This window comes from Lontra canadensis, unplaced genomic scaffold (genome assembly GCF_010015895.1).
Source record: "Lontra canadensis isolate GAN:19392208 unplaced genomic scaffold, GSC_riverotter_1.0 scaffold82, whole genome shotgun sequence".
NCBI classification, from domain to species: domain Eukaryota; kingdom Metazoa; phylum Chordata; class Mammalia; order Carnivora; family Mustelidae; genus Lontra; species Lontra canadensis.
This window is the reverse complement of record NW_022631076.1, coordinates 4547829-4560869: the sequence shown is the minus strand read 5'-3', so window position 1 is coordinate 4560869 and position 13041 is coordinate 4547829. Positions and strand designations below refer to the sequence as shown.

The following is a 13041-nucleotide window of genomic DNA, read 5'->3' as shown; positions in this document are numbered from 1 at the left end:
TTTGTGAGAGTGGCCCAGGAAGAAAGGGCAAGATCATGACAAGAAAATTACTATGTAAATCAAGGAAAAGCTTGACTCATGTGGCTGTGCAAACTATAGTGAGATCTGTCGTTAAGGCAAAAGATAACATTTTGGACAAAAGAGGCTGGAAGAATGACGCAAACAGAAAGACTCAGAGTTGAGGGGGATGGATGGGCAGTACCATCCGCTTGTCTGAAGATTGTCATGAGCGTTATCAAACGAGCCTACACAGAGCGGGCATGTAATACTTGTCGAAATGTTAGGAACAATCTTAAACCACTAAATTTGAAAATTATGAAATCTACAAATACTAGAAAAACATATTCTTAAATTTGATACAAGAAGAAATAGAGGGGGGCCTGGGTGGCTCGGTCAGTTAAGTGTCTGCCTTAGCTCAGGTCATGATCCCAGGGTCCCAGGATCAAATTCCACACTGGGCTTTCTGCTCAGCATGGAATCTCCTTCTCCCTCTCCCTCTGCCTGCTGCTCTGCTGCTTGTGCTCTCTCTCTCTCTCCCCATCACATACCTACATACATACATACATACATACATAAATCTTTTAAAAGAAGAAAAAATAGAAAATATGAATATTCATCTATATACCTATCAAATAAACTGAACCTAATTTCAAGCCTTCTCATTTAAAAAAAGTTGGGGGGGGGGAGAGGAAGGAGATGCCTCACAAGGAATGCTCCAAACACAGAGAAAAGTACCAATTTTATACAAACTCTTCAGGGAACATAAAAGAAGGATTACCTCCTAGCTTATTATACAAAGCCAGCAAAACCTCCATACTAAAGATTGAGAAGAAAGTTACTAGAAAAGAAAAATGCAAATCAATCTCTTAGTGAATATAAATGCAAAAAATCCTAAACCACATAACAGCAAATCTAAACAATAGTAATAATGATAATACATCATGACCACGTTTGGCTTAATCCAGGAATTCAAGGCTTATGTAACATTCAAAAAAAAATCAAGCAGTGCAATCCACCACATAACTAATCACTGTAATTCAATATATTAACAGAATAAAGAATAAAAACCATTTCACCATTTAACTAGGTAGAGAAAAAGAATTTGATAAAATTCAATACCCATTCACAAAAAATATTCTTAGCAGATGAGGAAGAGAAATGAATTTCATTTCCTTAATCTTAAAAAAGGTATTTACCAAAAAAAACCTACATCAAGTATCATATTTAATGGAGAAACACTAAAATCACTCCCTGGTAACATGAATGAGAGAGAGATGTCTGCTATCTCTCCTATTCAAGACTGTATTAGAAGTTCTAGCTAGTGAAATAAGACTAGAAAAAAAAAAGGTTTAAGGGTCAGCAGGGAAGAAATAAAATTCTCAATTGCAAATGACAGGTTTGTTTGTTCATGTATAAAGTTGAAGAGGCTCACTGACTACTTTAATAAATGAATTTAGAAAGATAAATGAGTACAATCTATAAAATTAAATTTTTCTATATATTAGCAACAGACAACTAGAAAACAAATATAATTTAATGTAATCACTTAGAGTAGCATCAAAATACAACAAATATCTAGAAATCAATTAAAGATATATAAGATCATTAGACTAAAAACTAAAATTTTAATATAATGTTATGTTTTAACGGAAGTATATATAAGATTTGTGAATTGTAAGACTCAACATTGTAAAAATGATAATTCTCCCCCAAATTGCCCTGTAGATTACAATCCTAGCAGCTCTGGAGAATAGTGGACAAGGTGAGTCTAAAATTTATATGGAACTGCAAAAAAGTCAAAACTAACCAAGATAATCTTGAACAAAGAATAACAAAGCTAGAAATGTATACCACCAGATATCAAGACTTCTTATAAAACTACAATAATGAAGACAGTGAGTTATTAGGAAAGAAGAGACAAACAGACTCATGAAATAGGCCTGAGTGTAGAAACTGATTCACATGTACAGATATACCAAAAATAGAACTGGAAGCCCAAAAACTGACCTTCATAAAACCTCCACCCTTTCCCATTTCATTTATGACAGATGGGACAATGCAGAGCAATGAAAAAGAATGCTCTCTTTGGTAAATGATGCTGGGTCAAACCTGATTATGTCCAAGAGGAATAAAGTTATTTCTAATGGGCAGGTTCTCAAAAACTTTATTTCCCGCTATATTTTATGAGAAAGGTACTGGAGGATTAGCTACAATTAAGGGTGTATACTGAGAGAGAAGAAGAAGGAAATCCAGGCAAGTCCAGGGCAGAAGTGTACCACAGGAAATCCCTAGAGCCACAGCTACCCAGCAGGACTAGCGGATGAATCCAGCCTAAGGGGAATCAAGGTGACTCCAGGAAAAACACAAGATGGAACAACATGGATTTCAGCATAAGAAAAATATTACTGATAGGCCTGTGGCAGAAATAATAAGGCATTAGGGAAGATTAACTATAAAGAAAACTAGCATACAATTCTTAAGATTAACAACAACAACAAATTATGAAAGCCATTCTGATGATGATGATTGGGCATTATTTGACCTACCCATGAATATTTTCAGTCATAATAATGTAGACCCTATTAAACCAAAAACATGATAAAACTATGTGGGCTGGGAACATGACAGCAGCGAACTATGTACTCATTTACCATTGTGAGAAATCAAGAAATAATGTCAAAAATTAACAACAAAAAAATAGCAGACTATATTATTCAGAAACACAGGCAATTATAAAGGAAAACAGCCAGAATTAAGAATAAATCCTTCTGGAAATGAGACTAAAAGACATAAAAAGTAGGAAACTACTCTTTTGAAACATAAATTTTTTAGTATTTTTTTCATCTATATTCCTATATTACCTAGATAAATATTAAAACTTTGAAAAATGTCATGGATCTCCCTACATGATAGCTGAAATATTTTTTAGATGGACTACAAAAATACATGATGATTAATGGTTACTATGAATGAATAACCCATGGATTCATTAATTTTTTAAAAATTTACATCTAACTGGGGCGCCTGGGTGGCTCAGTGGGTTAAAGCCTCTGCCTTCGGCTCAGGTCATGATCCCAGGGTCCTGGGATCGAGCCCTGCATCAGGCTCTCTGCTCAGCAGGGAGCCTGCTTCCCTTCTTCACTCTCTGGCTGCCTCTCTGCCTACCTGTGATTTCTGTCTGTCAAATAAATAAATAAAATCTTAAGAAAAAAAAAATTTTTACATCTAACTTCTCACCATAACTACTACCTCCATAAAAACTGACAAGTCTTCAAACCAGTTTTCTCTCCTGGGCTCTAATCCATCATCTTTTACTACCCGGAGATCCCATGATTGCTTTAAGGGTACAAATTTTCTAATACTCATATTCATATTTTATTATTTTTTAAAAACTGAGCTACCCCTCAATATTTCCATTTCCTATCAATGGTATCTTTCTCCCCATTACCTAAATTCTGAGACTCCTCACGGGCATGGCTGATAAGTCAACAAATTTTGTCAATTCCTTTATGACTAGCATGAAATAGACCTTATCATTTATGCCTTAATTTCCTGTAGTTTCTTCAGTGTTCTCCTAGCCTTAAGTCATTTCTCATACTACATACAATAACCAGATTAAGACTTCTATCTAGAATGTTCTCCCAATACTTCTCCACTGTTGAAGAACACATATTCTCTCCTTTGCTCTTTTTTTCATTGCACTTTATCATACCATGACAAATATATACGTATTTGTCTGTCTTTCTCCCTATCACAGTTGGAGATAAGATCTGTGAGATCAGGAGCTATTCTGTTCACTGCAGTATCCCCACTACCTAGCTAAGTGCTGGCACAGTTGAAGACTCGGTTAAAGTATTTTTAATTTAAAAATTTCATTAATTCGGGGCGCCTGGGTGGCTCAGTGGGTTAATCCTCTGCCTTCGGCTCAGGTCATGGTCCCAGGGTCCTGGGATCGAGCCCCGCATCGGGCTCTCTGCTCAGCAGGAAGCCTGATTCCTCCTCTCTCTCTCTGCCTGCCTCTCTGCCTACTTGTGATCTCTCTGTCAAATAAATAAATAAAATCTTTAAAAAAAAAATTTCATTAATTCATAACTCAACAAACGCATATTAAACACTAACATAATGGAGATACCGTGGATAAAGCAATGAATAACTAATAGAGTTAGAGCAGAAGAGAAGGGAGAGATGCTAAGGCGGAACTCTAACTCCAGACTTGATAAGAGGTTCTCTGAACAGGTAAAGGGATATCTAAGTTCAGACTTGAGTGAGGAGTAGAAAATGGGTAATTAAATGTAGGAAAGAAAGCAGCATGAGATATGACCAGAGAATGCAAGGGCAGGATGTGGGCATGGGGTGGGGGGATGAATAGCACATTCAAAACTCTGCAAAAAGTTTCATGTGATTCACGTGTAGAACAAGAAAAGAAAGAGAGGCCAAGGAGATAAGCAAAAGCCAAATTATGAAGTACTTTGTGAGTCATGTCAGGTGTTTTGACTTTATACATCATATTTAGTGGCTTTTTCCTTAAAATTTAACAGGAATCATTGAAACGTCTTCAGAAGAATAGCGCTATCAGATCTTCCCGTCAGATGGAGCTTCTGAATGCAGTATGAAGAATGAACTGAAGAGAATAAGACAAGAAGCAGAGAGAGGAGATGAAATGCCATTTACCTGGCATAGAGATGGAGCAAATGAGTATTCACAGAGACAAAGTCAATGGGACTTGCTGGCTAATTAGATGTTTGCAGTAAACAATGGGAAAGTTTAGGATGATGCTCAGGGTTCTGGTTTAGGCAGCCAGGTAGACAGTGGTACTTTCACTGAGATACAGCACACAGAAGAAAGGGCCGGTTTGATAGGACGATTGAGATTACAAGATGAATTAGAAGTGCTGGTGAGAATTCCAAGCAAACAATGTTACTAGTGGACTGATACAAACAACTGAAGCTCAGAGTAAAGACATAAATTTGGAAATCATTAACATATAGATGATAACTGAAGCCATGAGAATGAATGAAGTCATCCATGCAGGCCTTATATAGAGAGAATGCACAGTATCCCCTGGGAAGCCCCATGATTTTAAAAGACGGATAGAAAAAAAGGAACCGAAGAAGGGGAGTGAGAAAAAACAAGGAGGAAAACCAAGAGTACAGAGTCACAGAATAAAAAAGTATTTCAGGAGCCAGGGGTAGTCATAGTGCTTAATGCTAAAGCAGGTCAAGTAGTGCAATTTAAGGACTGAAATTTATTTAGGAAAAAAAATTTTTTTTTTTTTAATTTAAAAAAGGACTGAAATTTGTCCATCGAATTTAATAGGAATCATCAGCAATCTAGATGAGAGCGATTCAAATGGCTGAGCAGGAACAAAAGTGGGAGTTCAGAGATATAAATACGAAGAGATAAGGTAGGTATTAAATACACACAATTCCAAGAAACTTGACTATCAAAGGAAAAGAAAGAAAACAAATCTTAAAAGGGACACAGAGTAAAATGAATAATTTTTTAAGATAGGGAAGATTTGTGTATATTTAAGAGCTTTGGGGAAGAAGCTATTTAGAGAGAGAAGTTGATGGTGAATTGTAGTGGACATAATCCATCGAGTGAGATCTCTGACAAGGTAGGAGGGAAGGCATTTGGGGAGCACAGGTGTTGGAATTAGCCTTAGGCCACAAGGAGATGCATTTACATTCAGTTCAGAGGGGTAATAAAAAAGCTACTCCCTTATTCAAAATCCTCTAAACACTTCTCATTTGCAAAGTTAAACACAAATGCTTTAGTTTGTCCAACTACATGGATATTCAAATAAATGCAAATTTACAATGAAATACCATTTTTTAATATATTGAGTTACCAATAAGAAGAAGTACCGATAATGCTCAGTGGCAATGAAGGTAAGCTAGAACTGGTGTGCACATAACTTATCCACAGACTTTTAAATGGGTGCAACCCTGGGGCACCTGGGTAGCTCAGTCATAAAGCATTTGCCTTTGGTTCAGGTCAGGATCCCTGCAAACGGAGCCCCATATTGGGCTCCCTGCTCAGCAGGGAGCCTGCTTCTCCCTCTCCAGTTCCCCTGCATTTGTGTTCCCTCTCTCGATCTCTCTCTCTGTCTTAAATAAATAAAATCTTTGAATAAATAAACAAATAAATAAATTGGTGTAGCCCTTTGGCAATTTATTTGCCAGTATCTATCAAAAATCATATATATTCACACTAATTGTTTTCTGGGAATCTAGTCTGATGAAACAATGTAAAATATAGGAAGGAACGTACATATTTAGACTCCCTGGAGAACTACCGATGATAGTGAAAAATTGGAAATAACACTATCGAAATGGTCAAGTAAATCATGCTAGCATAATACACAGTTGTTGGAGCAATATAAATTAATCATAAAATCATAGCACATTAATTATATAAAACATGGATAACGTGTATAATGGTATGTATACATATTAAAGTATGTCTATATATGTATATATACTGTGACTATCAAAAGATGATCAAAGATACTATCAAAAGATGCATTAAAATATTGAAAGAATAGGGGCAGCTGCGTGGCTCAGTCAGTTGGGTGTCTGCCTTCAGTTTGGGTCATGGGATTGACCCCTGCATCAGGCTCCCTGCTCAGTGGGAGATCTGCTTCTTCCTCTCCCTCTCCCCACTCATGCTCACTCTCTTTCTCTCTAATGAATAATATCTTTTTTAAGAAGTATTGGGGGCACCTGGGTTGACTCAGAGGGTTAAGCCTCTGCCTTCAGCTCAGGTCATGGTCTCAGGGTCCTGGGATAGAGCCCTGCATCTGGCTCTCTGCTCAGCAGGAAGCTTGCTTCCCTGCTCTCTATGCCTGACTCTGCCTACTTGTGCTCTCTCTCTCTCTCTGTTAAATAAATAAAATCTTTTTTAAAAAAATTTAAAAAATAAAAAAAGTTAAAGAATATAAAAAATGCTAAAATACTATTGTAATTATATTATAAAAAAAGAATTATGAGAAATTTTGTCTATCCCAAATTTTTTCTCTTATAAATATAGCAAATGATAACATGTTTAAAATTGTAAAGACTGACATTTAAGGAAGCCCATTACAACATTCTCAACTCCCACTACTTCCCATGGAAACCCTGATACCCAAACAACTTATCTTCTCATTCCTTGCCCATTCCCATTTTAAGAGCTTTGCTAACACTACTCTCCCTAACTGGAATGTCTTCACCCTCCCATCTGCTTTTCTAAATCCACTCAGTCTGCAAAGTCCAGCATATGTCCTGTATCTTTTCCAAAGACTTCACCAACCCTCCTAGCCACAGTAAAATCGTCCTTCTGGAACACCTATAGCACGTGTCTATACTATTTATTTGAACCTTTGTACAGGGGATCTTTCCTACATCACCCAGAATAATGCTTTTAAGTAGTACCAGAAAACATGTCATCTAGTTCCTCTGCCCAGGCAGCCAATGTTTCTACCTAGAGAAAAGGAATATAATATCCTCTATGGAATTCCGTGCTTTAGCTTGTCTATTTCTCAATCACAAAACCACTAATATAGGACAATACCAGAAGTAACCTTCTGAGGTTAGAAAGAAGTAAATGCTATTAGAATGTCTAGAATGAAGACTAATTTTATGGGTTATAATAACTAAATACTGAAATATTTTACAAGCTTTTCATACACAATGTCTTTAGAGTACACATATTTTTAAAATTTAATCTCATCTTAAAAGTTTCTTCTAACATATTTTAAAATATTCACTCTTGGTTACTATCAAAAAGACAAGAGGGCACCTGGGTGGCTCAGCGGGTTAAAGCCTCTGCCTTTGGCTCAGCTCATGATCCCAGAGTCCTGGGATTGAGGCCCACATGGGGCTCTCTGCTCAGTGGGGAGCCTTCTTCCCCGTCTCTCTGCCTGCCTCTGCCTACTTGTGATTTCTCTCTCTGTCAAATAAATAAATTAAAAATTCTTAAAAAACAAAAACAAAAACAAGGGCTATTCAGTGCTAGCAAGGATGTGGAGAAAAGGGAACCCTCATGCACTGCTGGTAGGAACGTAAATTGGTACAGCTGTTATGGAAAACAATGTGGGGTTCCTCAAGAAATTAAAAATAGAACTCTCATTTGATCCAGCAATCCCATTTCTGAGTACATATCCAAAGGAATTGAAGTCACTTCCTTTAAGAAGTATCTACAACCCCATGTCACAGTAATATTATTCACAATAGCCAAGACATGGAAACAACGTAAGTGTCCATCAACAGATGAATGCTTAAAGAAATATTATCACCCATCAAAAGGAAGGAAATCCTGCCATTTATAACAACATGGATGAACCCTGAGGGCATTATGCTAAGTGAAATAAGTCCGAGAGAGAGAATGACAAATACTGTATGATCTTACTTACATGTGGAATCTAAAAAAGCTGAACTCATAGAAACAAAGAGAAGACTCGTGGTGGCCAGGGGTGGGGGTGGATGGAGAAGAAATGGTCAAAGGGCATAAACTTCCAGTTATAAGATGAGTAAATTCTGGGTTCCTAATGTACAGCATGGTGAACATAGATAACAATACTGTATTGTATACTTGAAAGATGCTAAGAGAGATCTGAGCTATTCTCACCAAGACCACCACCACCACAACAAAAGAATGGCAATTGTGTGAAGTGATGGCTGCGTTACCTAACCTTATTGTGGTTATCATTTTGCAGTGTATATGTGTATCAAGCCACAATCACATTGTAGACTTCCAATTTACACAAGGTTATATGTCAGTTATATCTCAATAAAACTGGAGGGAAAAATCATTAAAAAAAAAAGTCTGACTTCTTGAAGAGAGTAAAGCTTCTCATCTTTTAACAGAAGAATTAGCAAAGACAAGGACAAAATCCAGGATCAAATATAACATTTAAATCCACTTCTTTGCTGATTTTTAAATATTTATACTTTGGTTAAAAAAAGTGAATATTCTGTAAGATATGTAATTAATATTCAAAGACTATCAAAAACATCCATAGCCTCTGAGCACCCTATAATAATTAAAAAGAAGCAGCAATGGTTCAACAATGAAGCTTCTTTGAGTTGAGGATAAAAGAAAAAGCAAGAGACCAGAAAGTGTCAAAGGTGACAGCATCAAAGAGATAAGAAACAGAAACGTGATTTCTTCATATATTGAAGGAAGAAAGCTAGGAAACATACCCTTACAGCAAAATCATAATTTAATCAGGTTAAAAAGATTTCTGGACATGCTTTACATATGTGACCAGAAAAGGACATTTCAGTGATCTTACTGTTTGTGATAATAGTCTTATAGTTGGTAGAGTACCCTTCACCCCACTCCAGATATCTTTTTAAACTAATGAAAGGAAAAGCACTTATCAAATATGCTGATAGTATACATATAAATATATTCACCCTATCATAATCAGGTTTTACAGATTCCATCTCTACCATGTAGTTTTAATTATAGGCAGAAATCCCTGCTGAATTCTGTTTAATGCATTTTTGTTCACATGCCCTAATTTGTAATTTTAAAGCTAAGGCAATTTCAAGGAATCAATACACTAGAAATTTATAATTCATATATTTTACTGAGTTCAAATCAGACTATCATATGGTGATGCAGGCATAGGATGTTATATAAGACAGAATTATTAATTTATATGATGGCTTCACATCTAAATTAATCATTTCAACCTATTCAAAGTGGAACCTAGTTAAGATCCAAAAATCTAATCCTAGTTCTAGGTCTCAAAATTCAACCCTCTAAAAAGAATTACAATACCAATGGCTTGAATACCTTATTAAAAGACTGTGACATAGTTAAGGGATAAAAACATTTATATCCACAGGAACCTCAAAAATAGAAACCTCTTTGTCTAGTTTTTTAACTGGATGATCAAAATAACTTCTCCAAATGGACTATCTGGCAATTTATACTGCCAATCTGGTTCAGCAAGGCTGTGGAAAAGCACAGTTGGAAGAATTATTTTTGCCTATTTTTTTTTTTGTCAACTACCTCCTCAACAACGAGAGCTGATTAGAATGTATCTGACATATACATGTCAAAATATAATTTAAATCAATATCTTTCTTTTACTTAAAAACCAGGATCTATACTGCAATAGTCAGAATGACATTGTGATTTTCAAAACATTAATATAAAAGTTGTCTTTTATAGAAGTTGCCCAATGCCCAGTCCTTTATTCTGAAACCCTATTAGTGCGACAATAGTCAAATATTACCTCAACTCTAATGCTGAAGATAAAGACAGGGGAAAGTCAACTAATGTCTTGGTATAATCAAAAACAGCAAAAACTGTCAGGTGACATGAGGATAAAGGGAAAAACAGTTCAAACTTTTGGAGAAGTAACCTCCTAAATAATTTTAACACTTCCTGTCTGTGCAAGCTAAAAGGAAGATAAAACCCTCAAAAGATCTGAGTTAAAATGACATAAGATTGGGGGGGGGATTTAACTTTTTTGACATATTCTTTTCATTTGAAAACAATGTAATAAACTTTAATAAAAGAAGGAAAATGTAAAACTACTCAATGTATCAGTGAATAAGGAGCAACTGATCTGACTACTTCAGCTTCAAAAATCTCCATTACCAGTGTCTCTACAGCCAGGTAAACACCCGGTGAATATAATTACTACAGTTGTTCAAACCTGTGACTGAACTTAGGTACAGAGAACAATTAAATTACTGTTTAAGTCACTATAATTTGCTACTCAATTCGTCTGTAAAATATTTGGGTTTATAGGCTATACTGAGAATTATTTGACAAGGAAAAGATGAAACTAAAATCCATCTACTACCTATTCTCAGTAAGACAACTCAAATTTCTAATATGGAACTATTATTACTAGTTATTCCACTTTCTTTATCTTTTGGGCTTTTTGAAGCAAACTGTCTTACCCAATTACATACTTTGAAAAATGTCAATTGATAAAAATCTTTACAAGGAAATGATTTAAAAATCACCAAAAAGCCAAAGGACAAGATGTTCAAGACTTTAGACAGTCTCTAAGAGAGAATACAATCAGGGAATGGCTTTATCAAGGTGGGCAAAGTTCAGAATGGCAGAATTCCTTCCCTGTTGTCATGAATATACTAAAACTACCAGTGGTTTGGTGACTACCACTGGGTGCAACAGTAAAACAGAAGGGAAAAGCCTGGTACAGAATGCCGAATGGCCCAAAGAAAACCTAAGTGGTGACAAGAGCCTAAAGGCACATGCAGGTACGCATCTTTTATATTGGATGTGATACACTTACATGGCCCCTGTTGAATCTCTTGGGGACCAACAGTAAAGCAAGTTTAGAACTTCAAATCTTGAGACATCTATAGCAAGATGCTGATCCAATGTGGCTCCAAATATCTTCTGTTTTCCTGGCTCACCTGAAGAGGAAAAAACACTACAGAGGATGTGGGAACTGAATTTCTTTATGTAGTTTCTTCTAGAGCAACTGTCTGAAAGTTTTGGCCCAATCCTTTATGAAGTCTGGAGGTGAGACACTTGAGGGACTAGTGAAAAACAAAATTCAAATGAAAAGGTGGAGTGAGGCATCTAAACGGGGAATATGAGAGCAAAAGATAATCGTTGTAGGTAAATCAGCATTTCTAATCTATAAGTGGGAGGAGGCAGAGAAAGGAGAGAAAAAATATGCACAGATGTTTCTCCCTCCACTCCCTCACCCCAATTGCTACTAAAAATTCCCGAAGTACCTAAGCTTTTTGACCATAATTAGGGAGTGAATAAGCAAGGTTACTTGGAAAGCTAAGTATTTTGTCAAGTCTTCCTCCCCTGTCTATGTGACATTATTAAGCAGCAGGGAGGCCTCTCAGATAATACTTTTTTTTTCTAAGAACAGATTCTGGTGCAATACAGCTTGAAGCAATAAAGAGAGAGAAATATAAACTCAATTTCTGCAAAAATGGAAGTCACAGGACAATATACCATATTGACAAAGCTTATTTAATTCTGTTTTTCAAAAGGGGAGGGACAGCTTTCATATAATAAGAAATCAGAACAAAAAGTAGTCTCTATAAATAGAAAATATTTTTAAGCTAAGCAACACAAACTGCATGGTTCATCCCCTTGGGAAATATTATCCCCTGGAAAGATAATCTTTAGGAAAAAACTAAGATTAGCGGAAGCAAATCTGATGTACATTACCACACAAAAGCATAAAAATGTAGTCCATAATATTAATTTAGATTCATTTTTAACTTTTTTCCTGAAACATTTTACCTAAATATGATATTATTCTCCAGCATTCATGCAATAGCCTAGGACATAAAACAGTTTTCTTTCCAAATATTTTCCATTTTAACCAGTTTACTTGAACTATGTCTGGTAAAAATACCAGAATTTTCTGACAAATAAGACTGGAGAGTCAATTAGATCCTTACCTGCCGCGGCTGCTCATTCATTCGTTGTGGGTCTGATTTCACTTTATTACTAGGATGATTTGTGACTTTGGTTACTGGTTGTTTGAAAATTGATGCAGTTTGTCTAATTGGCAATGTTGTATTCAAGTCTGGTTTACCCTGTGGATATAAGCATGTTTTCATTAGTAAATATTACATATAAATATAATTTGATGAATTAATTTGTTATCCATTACTTTCAAGTTTTTACTTAAATTCCAGTTAGTTAATATACGGTGTAATATTAGTTTCAGATGTACAAATAATGATTCAACACTTCCATACATCACCCAGTGCTCATCACAAGTGCCCTCCTTAATCCCCATAACCTATTTCCCTCATCCCCCCACCGACTTCCTCTCTAGTAACCAACGGTTTTCTATAATTAAGAGTCTGTCTCTTGGTTTGTCTTTTTTTTTTTTTTTTAAATTTTTTTGCTTACTTAAGTAATCTCTACACCCAGTATGGGGCTCAAACTCATGACTCTGAGATCAAGAGTCATATGCTCCTCTGACCGAGCCAGCCAAGCACCCCTGTTTTGTTTCTTAAATTCCACACGAGTGAAATCATATGGATGGAGCTGGAGATTATGCTAAGCAAAGTCAGTCAATCAGAGAAA

General features: G+C 35.9%; 1 protein-coding gene across 1 annotated transcript in view; it reads right to left on the bottom strand.

The window, feature by feature from the left end:
* MBD2 (methyl-CpG binding domain protein 2) overlaps positions 1 to 13041 on the bottom strand; it is a 64156-nt gene that overhangs the window by 20985 nt on the left and 30130 nt on the right. The window contains exon 3 of the mRNA XM_032882473.1: positions 12405 to 12542. Coding sequence (XP_032738364.1) covers positions 12405 to 12542 — 138 coding nt within the window. The remainder of the gene's footprint in view (positions 1 to 12404; positions 12543 to 13041) is intronic.